The following is a 25,794-nucleotide window of genomic DNA, read 5'->3' as shown; positions in this document are numbered from 1 at the left end:
ATCACCGCTACTGCCAGATACCGTGTGCAGGCATTTTAATTTAATGCCTTCTGGGCTGACTGCGCGACAGTTTCGACGTTCACTTCTATTCTAACAGATGGCAGAGTAGAACGAACCTGTTTTAGGCGAACTATGGTTCAATTTTAATGAATCTTGTCGGGTAAACACAAAATATTTCACCAACAATCTTTTGCATGCTCACATTGTACAACATGGAGTATCGAATTGACTTTTTCCACCCTTCAAAATCCGACTACCCTTGCCGGGTTTGAACCCGCAACCTCGGGATCTGGAGGCCGACACTCTACAGTGGAACCTCGATATCTCGAATCATCTCGGGAGCTAAATTTTATTTCGAGGTATAGAGAATATCATTTTTGAGCATGTATAGCACCACGATAGCACACAATTGAATCATATGTATGTACGGGTTTATAGTGAATACATTATTTTGAACAATATTTAAAAATATAGTATATTTTACAGCATCACTTTAATTATAACCCTTATTATAGTAAATTTTTAGAAGACAGAATACAGTATATTGACATTTTGCTCTCGAAATTGTATTACCTCCATTTCTCGGACAGCGCCCTCCTTTGGTTTCATTCCTACCTGCATGGCCGTCGGCAGTGTGTTACAGATAGAATAAACAAATCAACTTGGCGGTCTGTGCAGTGTGGTGTGCCCCAAGGGTCAGTGTTAGGACCCCTTCTTTTTTCTATTTACATTAATGATGTCTCCCAAAACCTAACGCACTGCAAATACCATATTTATGCTGATGATGTACAAATGTACCTCCATACATCTCCAAATCTAATACTTTCGGCCATAGACAAAATTAATAAGGATCTAACATCGTTTTCTTCTTGGTCTTTGAGATGTGAGCTTAGGTTAAACCCAGCAAAAACGCAAGCCATCATCCTTGGATACCCAAAATTACTCGCGAAGGTCAATCGACTAGAGATTCCATCTATAAGGTTGTGTAATACTAACATACCATTCATGTCATCAGTAAAAGTCCTAGGCATTACTTTCGATGATGACATGTCATGGAAAACGCATATCACGAACATCACCCAGAAAACATTCTCTGCATTTCACATGCTGCGCGGGTATAAATATTTATTTCCTGAAAAACTCAAAAAAATGCTGGTAGAAAGTCTGGTTTTCCCTCATTTCGACTATTGTGGCGCGATTTATAGAGACGCTCGAGGCAAGTTATTGAGCAGATTACAACGTGGTCAAAATGCTTGTGTGAGATACGTCTGTAACCTGCGTACTATGACCACGTAACTCCTTCATATAACCATCTATCTTGGCCCCGACTAGAAATCCGTCGCACTGTGCATTCCCTATGCCATCTCCATAAAATCCTTCATTCTTCACAACCATTTTACCTTACTTCATATTTCAAATACTTATCCTCTTATCACAGTCTTAACATCAGATCCACTAATAATTCCATCCTTGCTTTACCTACCCATAGAACTGCCATTTATGATAAATCATTCACAGTAATTGCCTGCCGTGAGTGGAACCTCCTTCCCGAAAATATCAGGGGGTTAAGCGCTATTCGCACTTTCAAGGAAGCACTTTGGAGACATTTTATGCACCAGTAAGGATCATCTGTAAACTTGATGCTGCTACTTACAACCATTCTATTGTTATGGATGTCCTGGTAGAGAGTCTATTGTAAGTAATACAATGCAATATATGTATATTTCAGTTCCTGGTTAGATGGAAGTATATTTCTTGTTTCACTACTGTATGTAGTTTAGTTTAGTAATGTTTTATTTTACCTGGCAAGATTAAGGCAGTACATAAAATAAGGCCGAGAGTTTCGGCTGTAATTCGTGCTGTGAAATAACCCAACAGAGTGAGCCAACAAGTTGACAATAGGTGTGGGAGTCGAGAAAGCGGGTACTTACCACAAATGATGTCGAGTGTGCACAGGGTCACATACGGGAAGATGTCGAAGGCCTCTTGACCAACTTCTTGCTGCAGTCTCTCAACCAACACATCGCTCTGCTCCCGGAAAACATCAATGAAGTCCTCGAGAATCTTGAAGTGAAAGGCTGGGGTTAAAACCTTTCGCCGAGCATGCCACTTGGATCCTGCAGTGAGAAGGATGTGTCACCGACCAAGAAGCATCAGACCTGGCTCCCAGATTGCCTTCCAAGAAAAGCAATTCGCGACCGAATTGTACTTTCGGTTACATCCGAATTGGCTCCGAAACAAAGGATCAATCCCCTATGCATCAGCATTTTTCTTCCCTGTTTAACGGACTTAGAACTGTCTACATTACTTAGGACTGGTTACATATGTTATTACTAAAGCCCGGAAGTCGGGCACAATGCCTTTTTTTCGGGGTGGAGGGATTGGGGGGTGTTTATATCGAAGTGTTAAATAGACATTAACATATTGTATTTCCGTACGTGTGGGGACGCTAGGACCAGTTTTTATGTTGCCTTTTTTGCCTCTTTTAGATTCCGTAGCCATTTGATAGTTTAATGCCTCTTTTAGCCTTTTTAAGTTGTTGTGGATATTTTCTGCTGATATTTGTGTGAGTATTAAAATTAATCGATTGAAAGGAAAAGTATATAATTCCAATATGTTGTATTAATAACAAAGAAAAAATTCACTTTAAATAGACAAAAAAAGTAAAATTTACACAAACGATAGGCCTATTTTCATATGACAAAAATCTCTACTGAAATCTTCAGAAGCCAAATGGTCGAGAGGGTTGCCAGGTCCCGTCCTTCCTATGTAAAATTAAGTGTTCGTTGTAATTGTTGTGTTAAGAGGAAGAACAACTTGGTAACCATCCTCTACTAACACTAATCAGAGGGGGAAAAGGAAGAAAGGGAAGGCGCAAAAATGAAAGACTCCCCAGGCCTCGCAAATCTAACACCTTCGGGGTCGGAAAAGAACAAGAGTTGACCGGGAGGTCAGACAGGAAACGTAAGAGCGAGGAACGTGACACTAGTAAGTGGAGGCAACACCAGACTCAGCTGGGTAAACTGAGGTCGCCAACCCACACTCTCAAGTTGAGAGGCCCTGGTGCCCCTTTTAGTCGCCTCCTCTTGCGACAGACAGGGGATACCGTTGACGCTATTCTATCATCGCCACCCACAGGCGGATGTTGTAAGATTAAGTACTAAAATGTGATGCAGATGATTGTTTCGTAGCTTACATTAAATCATCTTTATTTTTTAATGCCCATTTTTGTCATTATAATTACCTATTTTAATTATTTTACTGCCTACTTACTAAATTTTAAGTGTTTATTTGCCTGCCTATTTTATCAAAAATGCGTGCCTGAACTTCCGAGATCTAGTTATTACAGTTGTACAATACTTCAGCTTCGTCTGAGTTGTTTGTTGCTGTACGCTTCTGACTGCTGCATGGTCAGGCGCATAATTTTGGTTTAATACAGAATCAGTATTATTTTTGCGAGAAAGAAAACTTATAACACTCCTTAAAAACTGCACGCATGTAATATCAGCATCTCTGTAATCGTCGTAGTTGGAAGTTATTGAGTATAAGTAGAGACATCTGTTTTTGCGATACTGCGAAATGATGTTTGCGAAATATTACAGATTTGCGTCAGAACGCGAAATAATTGATGCGATATTATGCGAAATCGCTCTTCGATCCAAAAAGCATAATGAAAGGTGGTTTAGAAAATGATTAAGTCTCTCATCTAATAAAGCAAATTCCCATCCTATAAGACAGTTCAACATCAGAGTATGTTGAGCCAAACATAGTATTTACAGATCTAGTTGGTAGTTTGGTTAGAGCAGGTAAAGATATTAATGTGATTGCCCTTGTTCTGTCCCCTGAATAAGAACATGGGCATTTTGTGGAAGCTGCAGTCAAGGCTAAATGGATCGCAGTCGGTATGTTGAAAGTGAGAGGTAATTTACAGTGTATTGTAATATAATATCTGTCCGGCCTCGCGGTGTAGGGGGTCAACCGGCGGGCCCGGGTTCGATTCCCGACCTGGTCAGGGTTTTCTAATAATAATAATTAATATCCCTGGTCTGGGGACTGGCTGTTTGTGACGTCCGGAATCTTCTTTTCCTCACACACAACATTCCACACTACCGTCATTCCAATTACACGCAGGTTCATACAATATAGTGCCAGTAGAGGCAAAAGATCCACATGGGTCGACGCCCCGAACAAATAGCATTTAAACTATACATATATATAATTTCTGGCTAATATCCGAAATGCCTGAATTAAAATACCTGAGAGAAGTCATCCAACCTTCAGGATTTAATCACAAACTGCGAAGAGCATACAGACTCACTTGGAGCAGATATAATACAAAATCTATATCCCGAAATGAAAAAATAGACGTCCGCCTCTGTGGTGTAGTGGTTAGCGTGATTAGCTGCCACCCCCCGGAGGTTCGGGTTCGATTCCCGGCTCTGCCACGAAATTTGAAAAGTGGTACGAGGGCTGGAACGGAGTCCACTCAGCCTCGGGAGGTCAACTGAGTAGAGGTGGGTTCGATTCCCACCTCAGCCATCCTGGAAGTGGTTTTCCGTGGTTTCCCACTTCTCCCCCAGGCAAATGCCGGGATGGTACCTAACTTAAGGTCACGGCCGCTTCCTTCCCTCTTCCTTGCCTGTCCTATTCAATCGCCCCATCCCTCCACAAGGTCCCTGTTCAGCATAGCAGGTGAGGCCTCCTGGGCGAGGTACTGGTCATTCTCCCCAGTTGTATCCCAGACCCACAGTCTGAAACTCCAGGACACTGCCCTTGAGGCGGTACAGGTGGGATCCCTCGCTTAGTCCGAGGGAAAAACCGACCCAGGAGGATAAACAGATTAAGAAGAAGAAGAAGAAGAAAAATAGACATTATAACACTGTAATCAAGCCTGAAGCACTATACGCATCTGAAACACTGATCATTGGGGGCAGATCATTGATTAAAGATGTAGAAAAGCAAAAAAGAAAAGTATTAAGAAAACTTTTTTTCGACCAGTCTGTACAGGGGGAATTCGGATGATAAGGAAATCTCATGACCTGTACCAACATGCAGAGAAATTCTCAGACACATTTAGGAAAAGGCATTTGAAATTTTATGGACATATGCTCAGATTGAGTAATCAGAGATTGCCCAAAATAATTATGAACCTTGCCCTATCAATGAAAGTAAAAAGCAATTGGCTGCTCAAAGTTGGAAGAGATCTTCAGGAAATAGGCATCCCACATGACATTGTGTTAGATATAAGTTCAGAAAGTTAGTCAACAAACACCGCTTTAAACATCATCCAAGCACTACCACCAACAAAAACTGGGCAGAAGACCGCAAGCGACAGCGAGAAGATGAAGAGATTTTGGGAGAAGAACGACATCAGCTAAATACGTTCAGTCGCGCTCCTTAGTTGGGCATAACGAGGAAAGAAAGAAGAATGTCTGACAAGAAAACAGCTCTGACTCCGAGTAATATGGAACTCATTGCATCTCTGCCTTTTTCCGACTGGTGTGTGTACATTACGTACCTAGGCTAGGGCCTACTTGTTAAAGTGACATTATATATTTATTTGTTTTCCAAACATCCTTTCTATGATATGTGTGGCTGAGAGGCGTTACAACTCTTAAGGAACATAATGGATAGGAAGAGCATCGTCAGTTCCCTGCTATTAGAATTAGGCCATCAATATGGATAATCAGTCCATCATTCATTTTCCTATGCGACGCTGTAAAGGAAAATGAATAGGCCTACTGTAGGATTGTTTAAGTACGTCACCTAAACATACATTCCTACAGTAGGGTACGGTATGGTTCATTTTCCTTTACACGCAAGGGTAGGAACATGAACATAACAGGAGTCCTTCTCATGGACTGCATAATCTATGTGTGGCTGGGAGGCGTGGTCAATTTTAAGAAAAATAATAATGGCGTATGGCCTCCGGAGAGACCAGGTGCGGGTCTTCTTCTCGTAGACGGCCTATTAGGCGACCTGCATGTGTGTGAACATGAGGGGCCTACCAAGGATGATTTCCAATGCTGAATATGCCACACGTTCCCAGCCCCCGAGCCATTGGAATTAACCAATTAAGATTAAAATCCCCGACCCGGCCTGGAATCGAACCCGGGACCCTCTGAATCGAAGGCCAGTACGCCGATCATTCAGCCAACGAGTCGGACTTAAAGGAAGATAATGGATAGGAAGAGCATTGTGACATAGGAAGTTTTGTTTCTTCAACACGATATGTAAAAATAAAATATGTGGTCCACTTCTGTGGTGTAGTGGTTAGTGTGATTAGCTGCCAACCCCAGAGGCCCGGGTTCGATTCCCGGCTCTTCCACGAAATTTGAAAAGTGGTACGAGGGCTGGAACGGGGTGCTCTCAGCCTCGGGAGGTCAACTGAGTAGAGGTAGGTTCGATTCCCTACTCAGCCATCCTGGAAGTGGTTTTCCGTGGTTTCCCACTTCTCCTTCAGGCAAATGCCGGGATGGTACCTAACTTAAGGTCACGGCCGCTTCCTTCCCTCTTCCTTGTCTATCCCTTCCAAACTTCCCATCCCCCACAAGGCCCCTGTTCAGCATAGCAGGTGATGCCGCCTGGGTGGGGTACTGGTCATCCTCCCCAGTTGTATCCCCAACCCAGTGTCTGAAGCTCCAGGACACTACCCTTGAGGCGGTAGAGGTGGGATCCCTCGCTGAGTCCGAGGGAAAAACCAACCCTGGAGGGTAAGCAGAGTAACAAAGAGAGAAAGAAATTACGAAAGTAATAAAAAATGTTCACCACAAACAGGTGCCTCTAAGCTTAGCCTACAAGGAATACAAGGTCTGCCAATAGCCACTCATAGCTGTCCGCCTTGTGGTTGCTACATTTGCCGCTAGAGGCGCTGCAATTCAACCTCACATGAATACCTCGGTTGGCGGTATTTCTACACGTTGTATTGTTAAAATACGTCAATTAAATTAATTAATAATTATAGTTAAGTGATACGATTCTCCCCAACCTTTAAAATTTATCCTCTTAATGAGTGGCAATACTTCCCTAGAACATAATACTAGGTCAATTGCACTACCACCCATTTCTGTTATAAACGTTAAATTAACCAATTCATCTCCTGGCCACCACCCATTTAAAATATAGAGTTCTTCTGTTCCACATAATTCTAATAGTTTTCCACCATATTTATTGCAAACTTTATTTTGACTAATTCTTCTTCTAGTTATTATTTCCTCAGTCTCGTTACTATAAATTGGTTTTAAGTCTGCAATCCTCGCGTTAAAGTCCCCCATTATTACAATACATATGTCCCCATATATATTCTTTAATCTGTTTACTTCTAGTGCTAATTCTGTGAAGAATTCCTTGTTTGCCAATGTCGAGTCCTCGGGAGGATTGTATACAAAACCGAAACATAGATTAACCTCCCTGTTCTGTTTTACCCTTGTTTTCACCCAAAGTATTTCTTCAATATCTGTTTCTATTATTTCAATTTTCTCCTTTATTTCTTCCCTTATCAAGGTTAGAATACCACCGAGATATCTACCTTTACGAGCATTCATGCCCCTTGCCTTACTATACGTTCATATCCCCGTGCTATCCAACTCTCAATAAAGGTAATGATAGGCCTATGCATTTCTGCCATTATCAATTTCACCTGTTCATTTCCTAACTTGCTCAAGAAACCTTCAATGTTGACCAATATTCCATTCTAGTTATTTCTTACTTTTACTCTCAGACGAGTTGCTTGTCTTACTTCTAGTTATTCTCTTTTTCTCCAGTTCTATAATACTACCCTCTGGTGAAGTAACTATTTCTTTGTCTGAATTGTCTTTCTGTCCTTTGCCCTTTCTAATCCATAAGTCTATTACATTCAAGGATTTACCTTTCCCAGCCAGAGTCTTGATTCTGATATCAGGTGTGCCGCTGCTTCCTGGATTCGTGTCAACTCGGCAGTCAGCTGGTTGTCCATCCTCCTCCACTAGGTGTTCGTCACTCTGCAGTCTTCTGTTCCTCTGTAGAGTATGCAGATCGCTGTTGTCATCAGATTGTACGTTATCAGCCACTGTACAGGCAGCTGACTGGCACATTCCTCCCTCTACAGGCCGTTGCACTTCCTGGGGTGATGAACTCAACTGGCTATCCATTTCTCGTAGCTGTGCAATTGACCAGATACGCGACCAGTTACTGTCACCTACTATAAGACGTTTGCCTCTTATATATGCTTTTAGTCCATAGTTCCTAGCTTTTACTAGATGAAATCGCAAGAGACTCTGTTCCATGATTGTCTCTTTATCCATATCTCTTTTTACCCAAATCCTTTCTCCTTTCAAGTTCTTCCCATTGAGGATAATTTTGTTCGCCTTCAAAGCAGAAATCAACTTAACCTTAATAGGTCTTTTCCCTTTGACTCTCCCCAGCCTATAGATTTCATCAATATCTTCTTCTTTACAATTTATCTTTATATGGTTATTTATGATATCCAACACTTTATTCGTTAGATCATTCAAATCCTCCTTTTCCTTCTCCGGGATGCCGTATATGAAAATATTTTTCCTCTTTGCATCCTGGATAGTCATTTTCTGTTGCCACTTTAATTTATGAGTTTCTCCTTCAATCTCCTTCATATTCGACTTCAATAATTCTATTTCCCTAGAGTTTTCCACCACCTTTTCTGTCATACTTCTTCTCTCTTCTTTTATAGTCTTTCATTTCTGTCATATCATTTCTCAGCTCGCGAATTAGCTCCCTCGTTTGCTCAGACTGGCAAGCATCTCTGACTATTTCCCTAATCTTATCTATGTCCTCCCAGCTCAATGAACCCGTTGGTCCAGGGTTCATTTCTATGCCTCCTATTATCAGAAGAATTGCCACCACTGCTGCTACCATCATAGTTCCCTCAAGCCCAGATTTTCGTAAATGCACCTTATCACTTGGCGTACACACACACTTCACTCGTCCGTGCCATCGACCCATGGCCGCGCGATATTGCTCTATAGCAATATTCATACTTCTCACTCAGCACTCAGTGCACAATACAACCTCTCGCTTCGCTAGCTCGATTACAACTGGTGCGTCAATTATATTACAATGGTGTACTGTTGCGTACTGTTTTGTAAACAAAGCTCTAGAAATAAAGTTTCCATGAATTCCCTTACCAAAAGCCAATTAGGGAATTATGGATTAAAGCAATAAGCAGACAAGGTATGGTACAGTAAACACGCAGACCATGCGACGGCAAAAATTAGGTTACTTATTATTATTTCCCCTGTTCTGATGATAATAATATTATCTTCGATATAAATCTCCTGGCCCGAGAGACGGTGTCACCGTCGAGGAAGCCCGCCTCTTCAGGGGAGGAATGAAAATATTTAGTAGTTACATGATCCGTCAACATTAGCATATTATTATTTGGGAAGCTATAAGGAATGCCAGACTCTTTGGGTGTCGTGGCCATCGTATTTGGCACAAATATTGGAGTAGGTACCCCAGGACTTGAAGGCTCTCTCATACTTTCATTATTTCCGTGGTATACTCTATATGAAACTCACATTGAGAATTGCCAGTGTCAAAACTGTGATTTGAACCTTGGAATATTCGAAGAGTGCAGCTGCCCATTCTTATAACGGAGCGTAAGTTACATGGGCGCCCATATGCGAGTTTCTAGAGGGGGGCCCACACCTGGAGGTACGTAGTAATTTTAATATCTTGGAAGATAAATGGCGATTTCTATTCTGCGGTAGAATAACCCACGGTACCCCCTGCCTGTTGGTGGGAGACGGTACTACCACTTTTACGTAATACTGACTTTTAAGTTATTTTCTTGAAAGGAAAACACGTGACATTTTTGCCTTTCCCTGAGAGGTAGAGGGGGGCCGCGACCCCACCTTGCCCCCGGGTATGGGCGCCCTTGGTAAGTTAATGTGCTCGTCTATGCAGGAGGAGGAGAAGAGTAGTTGTGGAACGTAAAGTGACATACCGGTGATATATAAGTAGTTCCTTTTTACCTTTCAGTACCGAGCTCGATAGCTGCAGTCGCTTAAGTGCGGCCAGTATCCAGTATTCGGGAGATAGTAGGTTCGAGCCCCACTATCGGCATCCCTGAAAATGGTTTTCCGTGGTTTCCCATTTTCACACCAGGCAAATGCTGGGGCTGTACCTTAATTAAGGCCACGGCCGCTTCCTTCCCACTCCCAGCCCTTTTCTGTCCCATCGTCGCCATAGACCTATCTGTGTCGGTGCGACGTAAAGCAACTAGCGAAAAAAATATTACCTTTCAGTTTTTCGTGAAAAATAACCAGAAAAGGAAATGGTCTCCTATTTTTCGGAACCAAATAAATAAAATGTATCTTTTCCAACTTTTGCAACCGTTAGTGAACAAATCGCACACGTGGATGAACCGGCAGCAACGAATACTGAGTTAGCAAGAAATTTTCAAACACAACTGGAAAGTATCGAAAAGGAAGCCGAGGGAGCCCAATGCGTTTCTATGTCGAGTGCTGCAATGGCATATATTGGAGGGTATTTGGTAAGAGTTGTCGAAGACCACATGCCATGCCAAAAGTGTGTTGATAAAATTAGTAGCAACCAGAGTCCATCTCCACTAACGTCATTAATAAAAATCAAAGACAGAGGTGGTCTCAGGTATCCAAAGCCAAGTTTTTTTTCACTGCTGATGAAACTGGGGCAAGTAACGGACGAAATGATATCGGTAACGCTGGGAAGTCCAAAAATAGCACAAACATTAACCGAAATACTATTGTGACATGTTGTTAAAAATCCTATTCTACAGTGTGGGAAAAGTGATCATCCTGAGGAACTAAGCAGAACTGCAGAAGTTTCTGCGCCCCTCTGTCACTATTTTTTTTTATAACTGCGCTAATGGCATGACAGATGAGTATCGCCGAGACTACTTCTTGAGAAGAAAAACAATTTATGAGAAGAATATATCAAGGAAAATGGTTAAAGTCGTTCCTTTTCACTAAACTACTACTACTAAACGTTTTCATTCCTCCCCTGAAGGGGGAGGCGGGCCTCTTAGACGGTGACGCCGTCTCTCAGGCCGGCAGATTTGTTACGGTGAAGGAGATGTGCGGAGAAGGTGAAGGGGTTGGCGGCCGTGGCCTATACTAGGAACTGTCCCGGCATTCGCCTTAGTGCAGGAGAATGGAAAACCACGGGAAACCATTCTCAGGACAGCCGACGAGTGGGGCCAGGCGAGAAGTGCAGCACTGTGCCCCAGGCCCGTCTCCTGAATGCAGAGGCGTAGAGCCACGGTAGAGCCGTAGCCACCTTTCCGCCTTTTCACTAAAAATCTACGGTGCGGTAGTAAAAATATCTAGTGCAGACCTTATATCCTTTTAAATGCCTGACATAAATTTTGACAGTGATGTGTGTTATCTGAAATGAAAATCCACAGCTGAACTGAACTCCTAGGGGTAAAAGGTGATTATTCATTATTTTCTACTTCATTCTGCTCAGTAACGTATTCGTATAATATACAGTGAGTATAGTGTAGAGGTAAATTTGTGCTGGTTTTAACTCCCGTTAGCTATACTAGCTCTGCAGTGGTCAAGATGCGCACTTCCAGGCGGACACTGTTTCTGAAGAGAGCACTTGGAGTGAGCAGGATTTGTATTCCGTGTAGGCTAAGCTCGAAGTGCAGTTGAACTTTATTATAACGACATCGATTTCAGCGACAACTCGTCTATAACGTCATGTTTTCTGTGGGGACATATTTGTCGTAAGAAATGTGTTTCTCAGCCTTGCTTAATACGACAAACGTATATAAATCTACTTCGCATATAACGTCATTTACAACCTCAGTTTGGAATAAGATTTTCTAAGAACCAAACTATTTTACGAAATATTTTGTTGAAATCTGGCAATCTGGCAATGTTTGTTCCTGTTTCCTTTTGCCATAGACCTCGGGAATGCAGACAGATTACTCACCCTATTGCAACGCGCCCGAATTCTTACGGTATTAAGGGTACCTACCTGCGTGCGGTCAGTTTCGACTGGAAGTTCCCTTACCTACGTGCACGCATTTTAACGGAGTATGACTATTAAAATAAAAGTTTTAAAGTTGGAAGAAAAAGTTAAAGTGATTTAACAAACTGAGACTGGAACAAAAAATGACGTGTGTCGTGAGTTTGACCTTGTTAATTCCACAGTCCAAACGATTTGGAAGAGGAAGGATAAAATTATTGCTGCATTTGAACAGGTTGGTTCGAAAATTAAGCGGCTACGAAAACATGAACGGAGCAATGTGGATGAAGCCTAATTAAGTTTATGTTAGTGTATTTTTCATTTTCCATCTCACCATAGTTAATTCCATGTTAAGAAAACAGTATTGCTCTTATGACAACAGGGTTGCCATATCGAACGGCTCTGTTCAACAGTATCACTGGAAAACCGTGGCATATATATAGGTGAAACTCAGCACTTAAGTTCAAAATAAAAGAAGGAACTAAGCTGCAATTTTTAAAAATATCTAAGCCATAAAAAACCACAGTATTGAAGTTCGAGACAAACTGGGAGAAAATAAGACAACAGATAATTTTTATAGGCTCGGGGTGGGGGTGGGGGTGGGGGTTGCAGTCAATTGCGTTTAATAAATTTCCCCAGGCAACGCCGGGTGCTACTGTGGCGTCACATCGCCCCACGGAAAGAATGGTAACAATTAAATGCGCTTGTGAAAAAGTGGTAAAGATGTGGCAAAAATAAAGCACGCTTAAGAAACGAAGGCTAAATAAGAAAACAAAGGACAGATAAAAGTCATAAGTAATTTCTGTATCAGTACAAGTCATGCCCTGATGTATCGCTGCACATAACAGCATCAAAATATTCAGTAACAACTGCTGAATATCAGAATACAGACATGAAAAATAAATAGATGACTTCTCCTCAGCAGTGTTAAGCTACCGGCGATTTGCAGCGTAACAGATTACGCCTTACATGTACCAGAGCATCTCAAAGGAAAATGAAGGAAGGCAACAAAGCGATGGCTGTTCCCACCATTGTGCTGCCTCCCTGTGAATGTATTTATGAAATAGAAAAGCTCCAGTACTTATTTTAATAACTCACGGGCAAAAAGATGCCCCATCCATTTTCGTTCTTTCATAATGCAATATAAAGTACGTTACAATATTCCTTAATCACGAGGAATTATGGATGTGTTCGCTCTTTGTAGGTCCATGAGAGCAATACTGTTTTCTTAACGTGGAATACGAATCTCGGTTACTGCGACACTCGTTTATAACGATACAGTTTGGCAGGTCCCTTGGATGTCGTTATAACCGAGTTGTACTGTATAAGTAATCGAAATACTTGTAAAGAATACATTTTTAGTAAGTTTTACTTTTAATCGTTGCATTGTATTAATCAATATACAACGCATGGGGACATAAACAGGAAACAAATTGCGATAGTGAAGACAAGTCTTCACCAATGTTTGAGGAGCTACTTTCTTACCTCTCCAGTATTTGCAAAGATATCAAACTGTATGCATCACTGAATATAAGTATTCCTTCAAGTGGCCCTGTAGAACGTCTTAGCAGGAAATGCAAAAATGTACTTCGGTTTAGCGATGATAATTTTAAGAACAAGTTATTTTGCAAAGTAGAATAGAATACACCCCTCTCCCAGTTCCGGATCATCTGAAACTGAGGAGGAGGTAATAATTTATTGTAATCCAAAATGTGTTTTCATATATGCATATTACAAAGTATTTACAGTTAAACTTGTTAACTATTTCAGTCTAATTTCTAAATTGTAGTTCGTTTTTCCTTTAAAGATTATTTGTTTTGTCCTAGATGTTAACAGAGCTATATAGTCTAGAACATACATCTATCTTACCCTCCCTAAGTTATGAAAATGAAAATCCACAGTCTGTTTCCAGTCATTCGACCGGGTCAGTGATTGAATGAATGAAGCCGCCATCTACCGGCGAGGATAGTAATTGTGCCGACTGCCGAAGCCTGTCGCACTCCTCTGGGGCAATGATAAATGACTGACAGATGAAATGAAATGATACTGGAGAGTGTTGCTGGAATTAAATATGACAGGGAAAACCGGGGTACTCGTAGAAAAACCTGCCCCGCCTCCGCTTTGTCCGGCACAAATCTCACATGGAGTGACCGGGATTTGAACCACGGTATCCATGGTGAGAGGCCGGCGCGCTGCCGCCTGAGCCACGGATAGTGCTTAACTGTCTCATCAATCTTTATAGGGTTATCCTACAATTACAACATAACTTTTCAATGAATTGAATAACTGGAAGAATGACTGAGTGCCTGTATGAATTGGTGATTGAATGACTGAATTATTAAAAATAAAACATCCTCTCTCCCAATCACGGAGAACTACCAACTTGGAAGAGAGTAATATGAATGCATGAATGAATATTGTCATTTAATTCGCATGCAGTTTAATAGTTAAAGTTCCCCAAAGTAAATGGAAAATGATTTGAAATAAATACTTAAAGTCACTAACAATCAAAATGATGGGAAAAACGTTTTGAAAGTTCCAAGATACCATACCAAGTATATTGTATAAGGGACTCGTGGTGTAATACTGTATTGCATTTCGTTGGTTGTTGCCCAATTAGCTTTGTACCTCTATTGCACTGAAAATAATAAATGGGAATCCTTAACAAACTCTGGAGTGTCGGAATTTTGTCCAACAGGAGTTCTTTAACGTGCCGGAAACTAACGATGCCGTTATCATGCTGGTTGACATTTTCAACATTACCTGTAAGGAAATAGTTCGGCATTTGTTAGGGACTGTACTGTACACCGACAGAGGAGATCGAACATACTGTGACAAAAGTATAGGCGTTTCATCTAAAAGTTGTTGCGTTACTCTTTGTTTTGTGGTGTACGTTTTGGTTATGGCATATTACAGGCTATTTGTTTACTGATATGAGGTTGAAGCAAGTGTAATAGCCTAGTGTAACTTGGAAACAATATTCTCTAACCCATGGGTAAATAATGGAAATATCGAGGTAGGTTTATTATTATTATTATTATTATTATTATTATTATTATTATTATTATTATTATTATTTACGTAGTTGTTTCTTTCTTTCTTAATCTGTTTATTGTCCAGGGTTGGCTTTTCCCTCGGACTTAGCGAGGGATCCCACCTCTACCGCCTCAAGGGCTGTGTTCTGGAGCTTCAGACATCGGATCGGGGGATATAACTGGGCAGAATGATCAGTACCTCGCCCAGGCGGCCTCACCTGCTATACTGAACAGGGGCCTTGGTGGGGGATGGGAAGATTGGAAGGGATAGACAAGGAAGAGGGAAGGAAGCGGCCGTGGCCTTAAGTTAGGTACCATCCCGGCATTTGCCTGGAGGAAAACCGTGGGAAACCACGTAAAACCACTTCCAGGATGGCTGAGGTGGGAATCGAATCCACCTCTACTCAGTTGACCTCCCGAGGCTGAGGGGACCCCGTTCCAGCCCTCGTACCACTTTTCAAATTTCTTGGCAGAGCCGGGAATCGAACCCGGGCCTCCGGGGGTGGCAGCTAATCACACTAACCACTACACCACAGAGGCGGACTACGTAGTTGTTTACGAACTTTATTTGGTATAAATCGTGGTCGTATAATTTGTGAGGTAAAAAGTAAACTCGTGTCCTCATCCCGAGGTGGTGCAGCTCTTTCCAGGCACACCCCCATTGGAAGTGAGCTGTATGTACCATTTCAACCACATACCAGCCCTCCTGCCATTCTTAAATTTCTGGCACTACCGTGAATCGAACCAGGGCCTCCGAGAATGGCAACTAATTATACTAAGCGTTACGCTACGGAGGCGGACGTGAGGTTATGTTATGATACGTCTGCTGTGTATATATTAATATGAGTTTATTTAATGTAAGAACACGTAATAGTATGTTATTTAATATTACCTGTATATAATATGAAGTATAATCCAATGCAACGTTGTGCAACACACCTTAATAAGTCCAGAACATCGTAATGTGCGACTGGAATTGTGTAGAAAATTGCTCATTGTAAATAGGCTATTGGAGACTCTCGAAATTACGAGAAAACATATCGTGTCATATTCTTCTAGAAGCCTGCCCAGACAACGTATATAAAGAGACAGTCTTGAGAGTTGAGTTGTTTAACAAGAGTTGTTTTAGGAAAAGTAATGAATGCAAATCGTTAATCGAGTATCTGAATTTGTTACGTTGGTAGTTGGTTGACGTGCAAGTGTTGCAGTCTCCAGTCTCTTCTTCTTCGTAGCAGTCAAGTTTTTAAAATGGCGTTTTATTGATGTGTGTGTAATTTGTAAATAAAACAGTGTGCACAGTTGACAGCATTTCGTGTGTGCGTCTTTGTGGACACAACAAGGTATTTTCACAGAAACAAGGATGATTGGGTGTAACAAACCGAATAAAACGTGATTACATTATTACTCTGTAAGGAGGCACCGGAGACCACGGATCCCTGATACCAATATACTAAGAAGATATCCTTGAACAACCTGCGAAAGTTTGTCGGTAGAGTTCGGCTTCCCCCTGTATATTCATAAGAACACTCCACTGGTGAGCAATCTTTACCGCGTGTGACCACAAGGATCCTGTATTTTACAAAAAGGTTAGTAGACGTGATGTTACAATTTGGAAAAAATAAATAATTCTTATGCACAATTAAAGAACTGCTTGGACTCATGCCTTATGGAAGCAAAATGCAACAGTTTCAAAGGGTGAAAAGGGACTTGTGACCATTATGAAATATAAAGGTGGTCAATCTATGATAAATAATAATTTCGTATGCCTATTTCTAGCCGAGTTTCGGCCCTTGTAAGGCAGACCCTCCGATGAGGGTGTGTTGTATTTGCCATGTGTAGGTAACTGAGTGTTAGGCCGGCCGCAGATTGAGACGCAGGTCAGTACCCTGGTGGAGGATAGTGTTATGTGTGGTGTGTGAGTTGCAGGGATGTTGCAGACAGCACAAACACCCAGCCCCCGAGCCATTGAAATTAACTCGGCTGGAAATCGAACCCGGGAGCCTCCGAACCGAAGGCCATTACGCTGACCATTCAGCCAACCAGTCGGACACCCTATGATAAAAAAAAGTTGAAGTGATCTCATTCTTTGCAAACTTGTATATAATTCCAACATCTTGGGAAAAAAGTCCATGATTTTCTTAAGATTTTTTCTAGCTATTTGCTTTACGTCGCACCGACACAGGTAGGTCTTATGGCGACGATGGGATAGGAAGGCCCTAGGAGTGTGGAGGAAGCGGCTGTGGCCTTAATTAAGGTACAGCCCTAGCATTTGCCTGCTGTGAAAATGGGAAACCACGGAAAGCCATCTTCAGAACTGCCGACAGTGGGGTTCGAACCCACTGTTTCCCGGCTGCAAGCTCACAGCTGCGCGACCCTAACCGCACGGCCAACTCGCCCGATGTTTTCGTAAGACTGGCGTTCTATAATGTAATTTTAATTTTACTGACTACTTGTTGAAGAAGTAATTTGTTATATTAATTTAACCCAATTACTTTTTCTTGTACTTTTCCCATCAGGGGCTGCCTGGCCGTCTTGTACTTTTCGCGTCAGGGGCTGCCTGGCCGAGGCGGTAAAGGAGTGCTCGGTTCGCCCGGAAGGACGTGGGTTCGAATCCCCGTCAGGAAGTCGTAAAATTTAAGAAACGAGATTTCCACTTCTGGAAGTGCACATGGACCTCAGGTCACTCAGCCTACACCAAAAATGAGTACTAGGTTAATTCCTGGGGGCAAAGGTGGCCGAGCGTAGAGCTAACCACACTATCACGACAACTGCCGAGGTTACCATTGGTTACCTTCCACCCCTCCAAGGGTCTTCATGGCCTGTACGGAGATGGCTTTGCCTTTTTTAAACTTTTCCCGTTATTCTTTCGATATTCTTTCATAACATTTTTAAGAAATTACTATTTTTTAATTTGTTTTATTTCTGTATTGCTCCTTACTGTCAACAAAGTTTAAGATGAGGCTTGAGATGAGATTTGACATGATTAAAAAATTTAGAATGAGCTGAATAAAACTGGGAATTCAACTTTGAAAGGAAATATTTCCTGTGGTTGGTTGTGCGGAAAGGCGAATCCGAAAATTCAGTCCATATTTTGAAGCGAGCACATAATCACAAAAATGTCAACTAGTTGATTTACTGGTTTGGTTACCATTAGATCTTCAATGAAACAGTTTTCTACCTCATCGGAAGGCAGAAATGGCAATGCAGTGCTTGGGAGCCAATTAGGATGCAACTCAGAAGCCAATTTTAGAGCGAAATTGTATGCTATAGGAGGTAAATCGGAAACCCTGAGAATCGAGTGGGAAGGTAGGCCTACTCACCTCCACTGGTGAGCAATCCGGTACCTAGCCAGGGCCGTAGATACACGTAGTCCTTGCTCTTGTCGATGTGCTTGTTGCTGCTGAGAATAGGCTGCGGAAAGAAGAAATACCATGGCATGTGTCACAAAGTCGACAGATGACTCAATTCTATGACGTGAGGTCTGGACAGCAACTCGTTAGTGCGAGGTCCTCCATCACATCAATCAATCAATCAATCAATCAATCAATGATATTCATCTACGGCTATCTGCCAGGCTGCAGATTCTCTATCAGTTGTTTATACAGTATCAACTTTTCTTAAATGATTACAAACAAGTTCGAAATTTATCAAACATCTACAGTATTAAATTATTATAAATCCTAATTTACAACTGTTAGGTTCTTCAGTCTTCCGAAGCTAATGCTGAGTAATAAATTTACAAACTACCTGAAAAGAGAACATGGCAACAGTATTAAACTTGAAAAAGAAACAACTTAATTAAAATTGAATGGCGTATGGCTTTTATTGGCGGGAGTGTCCGAGGACATGTACGGCTCGCCAGATGCAGGTCTTTTGATTTGACTCTAGTAGGAGACCTGCGCGTCGTGATGAGGATGAAATGATGATGAAGACGACACATACACCCAGTCCCCGTGTCAGCGAAATTAACCAATGAATGTTAAAATTCCCGACCCTGCCGGAAATCAAACCCGGAGCCCCTGTGACCAAAGGCCAGCACGTTAACCATTTAGCCAAAGAGCCGGACAACAACTTAATTAAAATAGAATGACATGTATCGTTCTTGAAAGAACATCATCAGATTCTATCAAATCACTCTCAAAATATTTAGAGAAGTATAAACATTTCTGTTTTAAATACTTATGAATTTGAAATCTGGAACTTATCTTAATGAAGTACTGCTTTGTATCCTAATGTGCAAACGACTATATGAAGAGATACGTATCCCTTATTTTGAACCTCGTGAATGTGTTTACTCCAGTGAAGAACTTTCCTTGTGTTATCGCCATGAGGTATCAGCACAGTAATTAAAACTGAGAGGACTCTTCCTCTTGGTAGAACTTACAACCTCACGTTTCATCCCATTTACTATCATCGCATTGTCTGCTCCCTCTAACAACATTATCGGATTCTTTTTGTAGCAACTCACAATCCTGTAACTTATATACCATGTGTATGCATACGTTTTTGCCGTGTTTTGTGGCAAAGAAAACACGTAATTTTTAAGAAAATCTAATTTGTTGTTTTATCAAAATATTGGCCATCGCCTTCTACACACTTCGTCCATCTTTCAGGTAAGTTAAGAATACAGTCCCAGAAAAACTGCTTGTCTTTTGCGGCAAACTATTCTTTGAGCCATTTTGCAATTTACTCAAAATTTTGGAAGTGCTGCTCTGCGAGCGCGTGCCCATTGATGCGAAGAGATGATAGTCAGATGGCGCCAGGTCGGGGCAGTACGGCGGGTGTGGACGGATGTCCCATCCAAGCGATTTCAAGGTGTCTTTTACTAGTTTTCTGTGTGACACGGCGTATTGTCGTGTAACAAAATCACTTTGCCGTTTCTTCTGACCCATTCCGGTCGTCTTTCAGTCACTGCGTGATGAAAATTAATCATGTGTTGGCCATAACGTTGTGCATTAAGGGTTTCGCTACAATTGCTCGTCTTCGGACTTCTGTGGTCTACCCGAGCGCGCACCGTCATTCACATTGAAATCGCCATCTTCAATTGTTGAAACCATGCCTCACATGCTCTAATCGATGGAGCGGGTTCACCATATGTTTCTACCAACAAACGATGACTTCCCACAGCCTTTTCCTTTTGATTAAATAAGAAAAACAATAAGTGCCGCAAATTTACTCTCTTCAGGTCAGACAGACGAGTGGCTGTGTGGAGGAAGACGAGTTCTGAACTTGAAGAGCTACTGTGAAACAGCGGTGGTTCCCTGATGGTGGGGGTTGCCAGAGTGCGAAGTAGGTGATTAGCCTTTATTGAAGGGACTACGAATCACAAAGCATATATTAGCATCCCAAAGACACATATTCCATCAAGTGTAGGCTACAAAAAACGGAACAAACGTCGACATGATCACTGAGCGATACAACACAGACGCTAGTGTTTGGCGGACTCAACTTGTATGTGTTGGTAGGTTAATGTCAGACGAACAAACTAACGTACAGTGGCTCAAAAAAGTATTGGTCAGCCCATAGCCGTTGTATGAAAAGAACAGTATAGTACAAATAATGGTGCATACAATGGAATTACACGTATGTGAATATGTAGGACCGTCAAGTACACCAGTAGGTTGAATATAGAGCCAAGGAGATTCGCGCTGTTTGCAAACGGATTAGTAATACAGCAGCGTGCGTTATTACACGTCAAACAAGTATTGGTCTAGTAAACAATACCATTGTGACATCGTGCTGTCTGCCGCAACTCGGGCTCATTGTGTCTATGCTGACACGTTAGAAGGTAATATTCAGCACTGTTTCTATGTTCAGCTACCAATGGGAAGGAAAGTGAAAGAAACAACCATAGTAGTATAAGTGGACAGTTCGGCCGCCTCCTCCTCCTACGGCCCACCTCAGAGGCCTCCTCCGCCACCACCCCCTCACGCTTTCGGGAGAGCCCTCCTCCTCCACCACCGCCACTCGCTCTCGGGAGCGACCTGCTCCTCACGCTGGCTAAGAGCGCGACTCTAAACTCACATCCGCCATCTTGGAGGGGCTTAACCTAATTTTATGCGTAAGAGAGCTAGCCTAACCTCACGGAAGTACCTAACCTCAGTTTTACGGCCGGATGCCTTTCCTGACGCCAAAGAGAGTGAGCTTAACCACATATCTGCTACTTTGGAGGGGCAGAGAACAGTGTTCGATTCTAGTCTTAATCACTTATGTAGTGTTCTGAACACATCAATCAATGTTCTGATCACATGTTGAGGTTAACGACATCGAGTACAGTGTTTAGTTGTAGTCTTGTTATGTTTCTTTTGAGATCTGTGAGTCTAAACATGCACAATGGTGTTATCGCTGCACACTCTTGACTTCACGATGCATGTTCGATAAAGCTATGCCTTGACATAGGAGGAGGAGGAGAAAGATGAGGCCTTAACAGCCTATGTATAGCCGCCATTGTTTAAAGATGACAGCCGTCAAAAAAGCACGTAGAATTTTTTAATTACCCGCCACCACATTTCAAAGGTATGAGGTTTAGTGCTGTAAAGATAGCAGCACTATGCTCTGTTGATTAAGGATGGGAGCTGTCAAAATAGCACATTACCCGCCACCACATGTATAAGGATGAGGTTTAATGTCATAAAGATAGCAGCACGATGCGTTGTTGTTTAAAGATTGTGGTCGACAGCTATCAAAACCGCGTAGATTTTTTCAAATTGCCGCCACCACATTTCAAAGGTAGTAGCTTAAGATGGCAGCACGGTACTCTGTTGATTAAAGATGGCCGCTGTCAAAAAAACGTAGCTTTGAAGAGCACGTGGAGTTTCAAATTGCCCTCTACCACATCCATAACGGCAGCCACCATTTTGTGTCCGCCATCTTACGCAAGCATCCATAGGGAGTCTCAAGCTATCTAGTGCAAGCACCCTTAAGCAGTCTCATAAGAAGCTATGTATAGTCGCCATCTCGTAGAATTAGATAGCTGTCAATGCCAAAGGGCCTAAGTAGGAACCGAACCGTTGATCTCATCATTAGACTACTTTTTTCTTATGCTATCATGTTTCTGATACTGCGAACCTGGGTGTTAGGCAGAAAAAGGTTGTCCGTTTTGCTCTACGACGCACCGTGTTCGAGATATTTAACATTTTGCATTTAAGCCCCAAATTTAATTAATCGAACCAGCACGGCACGTTAGCCTCTAAGCTAGCTTTCTTGATGAGAGCAGCAGCCATCTTGCGCAAGCACCCTTATGGTGTCTCATAAGGAGCCGTGTATAGCCACCATCTTGTGTCCGCCATCTTGCGCAAGCATCCTTTGGGCGTCTCAAGCCATCTTGCGCAAGCGCCCTTAAGGCGTCTCATAAGGAGCCATGTATAGCCGCCATCTTGTAGCCGCCATCTTGCGCAAGCATCCGGCCGTAAAACTGAGGTTAGGTCTTTTTATAAGGTTAGGCTTGCTGTCTTGCATGTCAAAAGGCGTCTCTTATGGAGCCATGTATAGTCGCCATCTTGTGCAATTGACGTCGGGAAGGGCATCCGGCCGTAAAACTGAGGTTAGGCCCTTCCATGAGCTTAGGCTTGCTGTCTTATGCGTCAAAAGTTAGGTTAAGCCCCTCCAAGATAGCAGATGTAAGGTTAAGCTCACTCTCTTAGGCGTCAGGAAGGGCATCCGGCCGTAAGACTGAGGTTAGGCCCTTCCGTGAGGTTAGGCTTTCTGTCTTGTGAGTTAAAAGTTAGGTTAAGCCCCTCCAAGATAGCAGATGTGTGGTTAAGGCGTTAGGAAGGGCATCCGCTCGTAAAACTTAGGTTAGGCCCTTCCGTGAGGTTACGCTAGCTCTCTTACGCATAAAAAGTTAGGTTCAGCCCCTCTAAGATGGCGAATGTGAGGTTAGGGTCGGGCTCTTAGCCAGCGTGAGGAGGAGGCCGCTCCCGAGAGCGTGTGGCGGTGGTGGAGGAGGAGGCCTCTGAGGAGGGCCGTAGGAGGAGGAGGAGGCGGCCGAACTGTCCACTTATACTACTAACCATGGAAGAAAGGCCACCATAGCTCAATTGGTAGAGCAACCGACGCGAAATCGGGAGGTTGTGGGTTCGGATCCCACTGGTGTCCGGCTGGCCATTTTTGTTCTGTACCTAACATCTCTTCAACACGTACTACATGTACGTAACACGACCTAATACGTTGAAAGTCTGTTTCGATTACAATGCGGTCGTGAAAATTCAATATTCATTGACATGCCCCACAACGGGCGACTTAAACGCACTCTACAGTGTGCTAGCAGCAGTGTCAGACCTGTAGCTCAGATCCTTTCAAACAGAACAAATATGGCCTAGGCCACCATAGCTCAATTCGTAGAGCAACCGACGCGAAATCGGGAGGTTGTGGGTTCGGATCCCACTGGTGTCCGGCTGGCCATTTTTGTTCTGTACCTAACATCTCTTCAACACGTACTACATGTACGTAACACGACCTAATACGTTGAAAGTCTGTTTCGATTAGGTGAATTAGCTTTTATTGAAGGGACTATGGATCACAAATCATACATTAACACCCCAAAGACACATATTCCATCAAGTTTAGGCTACATAAAATGAGAATCTCAGCAAAGCATTAGTTTACACAAGATAACGACCCCAAACACATAGTCCTGAACACGGAGCTACGGCTTTTATATAATACACCGCGTTGAATAGAAACTCCACCATAATCTCCCGACATCAACCCCATCGAGAATTTGTGGCACTATTTGGGACAAAACGTGAGAAAACATGCAAACAAAGCTGACCTGAAAGAAGCCTTACTCGCCGAATGGAATAACATACCAAAGGAAACTACGGAAACCTTGGTACGATGGATGCCAAATAGGTTAGCTGAGATTATAAAGAGGAAAGGAGCACCTACCAAGTACTGACACGTTCACGAACGATCAAGAAACTGCGTTAGGTTAATTAAGATCAATACTTTTTTGGTGGCAAGTGAAAATGATTGTTTTAAGTTATGTTTTTTTAGTTATATGGTCATGGAAGAATTACTTATGTTTTCCTTGCAATGTAAATGTTACATAAGATGATAAATAATCAAGGATTCTAGTATATGTCAATTTTTATCGTACATTCCCTTCGATTCCTCGCCCTCACATGTAGCCTATCTCGACAGACCAATATTTTTGAATCACTGTATGTGTCAAATGCACATACATTGCGTACTGTTCGCTGGCGCCATCTCTTAGTGAAAACGGAAAAGACCTGGTATTACTCCACAAATATAAATATATTTGTGATTCAAGTTCTTTACTCATATCATTTATACTGTGCATATGGAGACAATTTTACATGTTGCTTTACGTCGCACCGACTATACGTATAAGGAGATGTATGATTTCTTCGAATTAATGATAACGCGACAAAACATATTTTGAAGCGATTTTGAGATATGTTAACGTATCATATTTTTCTGGTTATGAAAATAGTGATTTGATTTCTGATAATTACAGCGTATTAAAGCGCTAAGGCAAGTTTATAGCGAAATTTACTTATTTTGAAATAAGTGCGCAACTGCAGCAAAATCATTGAAGATAACGAGGTTGAAATTGAGGTGTGGAGAGAAATCGGAGAAAGATTTATCAATTCGATAGAAATTCCTGTTAGTTTTAATGTTCTTAAGAAGCCCCTCAACCCCAGCAACCTGGGCCCAGGCTCTGCCTGCCACAAGTCAGGATAAAGGGCGAGTGATAGAGGAGTAACAACTCTTTTAAAAACCTTGACCCGGCTGGTAGTCACACGTAAGAGTTCCTTGCCAGGGTTTGGGTGAAGACCTCAACGGCAGTGAAGGCGGACAAGAGGGACTTCGGAACGGTGGAACTGGCGGAAGAGGCAACCCTCCTATTCCGGGTAAAGAGAAAAGGAACTGCTGCCTTGCAGTAGAAGTGGGAACTTAAAGGCTAAGGGAGAAACCCCGACGGAAAATCAGCCTGGTGCCTTAGGCTTAACATGGCAGCCCCATCAAGGCACTCGGAAGCAGTGGGTTAATCACTCGCTCTTCTTAAATAATCCGATTATAGAAACTGAAGCGAAATTAAAAGAAACCCCTTACTAGCATGGCCCAATAGAGCCAAAGGGCAGTTTATTGTGAAATAATCTTGATAAGGACTATAAAGGAATTGACTATCAATAGTGTTTCTAATTATCTCTCTTTCCCATAAGTAATTCACAAATTAAACAAATGAAAACTTTCAGGACTGATTTTTAGAAAATGATAAAGTGAAATATGTCCGCCTCTGTGGTGTAGTGGTTAGTGTGATTAGCTGCCACCTCCGGAGGCCCGGGTTCGTTTCCCGGCTCTGATAGGAAATTTGAAAAGTGGTAAGAGGGCTGGAACGGGGTCCACTCAGCCTCGGGAGGTCAACTGAGTAGAGGTGGGTTCGATTCCCACCTCAGCCATCCTGGAAGTGGTTTTCCGTGGTTTCCCTCTTCTCCTCTAGGCAAATGTCGTGATGGTACCTAACTTAAAGCCACGGCCGCTTCCTTCTCTCTTCCTTGTCTATTCCTTCCAATCTTCCCATCCCCTGCAAGGCCCCTGTTCAGCATAGCAGGCGAGGCCTCCTGGGAGAGGTACTGGTCATCCTCCCCAGTTGTATCCCCTGACCCAGAGTCTGAAGCTCCAGAACACTGCCCTTGAGGCTGTAGAGGTGGGATCCCTCGCTGAGTCCGAGGGCAAAACCGACCCTGGAGGGTAAACAGATTAAGAAGTAAAGTGAAATGCAAGGTATTTAATTTTTTATTACAAGTTCTTTACGTCACAC

At 42.4% G+C, this 25,794-nt stretch overlaps 1 protein-coding gene and 1 non-coding gene across 2 annotated transcripts in view; one reads left to right on the top strand and one right to left on the bottom strand.

Annotated features, from left to right (window-relative positions):
- The window catches only part of Cyp4c3 (Cytochrome P450 4c3), a 314,949-nt gene that overhangs the window by 249,267 nt on the left and 39,888 nt on the right, over positions 1-25,794 (bottom strand). Inside the window, exons 3-4 of the mRNA XM_068229046.1 lie at positions 18,326-18,416; positions 1,932-2,117 (exon numbers count right to left, since the gene is read on the bottom strand). Coding sequence (XP_068085147.1) covers positions 1,932-2,117; positions 18,326-18,416 — 277 coding nt within the window. The remainder of the gene's footprint in view (positions 1-1,931; positions 2,118-18,325; positions 18,417-25,794) is intronic.
- On the top strand, positions 23,030-23,106 carry TRNAS-CGA (transfer RNA serine (anticodon CGA)). The gene has a single exon. It is a non-coding gene; the product is annotated as a tRNA-Ser (tRNA).

Source organism: Anabrus simplex, chromosome 8 (assembly GCF_040414725.1).
Source record: "Anabrus simplex isolate iqAnaSimp1 chromosome 8, ASM4041472v1, whole genome shotgun sequence".
Taxonomy (NCBI): Eukaryota; Metazoa; Arthropoda; class Insecta; order Orthoptera; family Tettigoniidae; genus Anabrus; species Anabrus simplex.
This window is presented reverse-complemented; position numbering and strand designations above follow the sequence as displayed.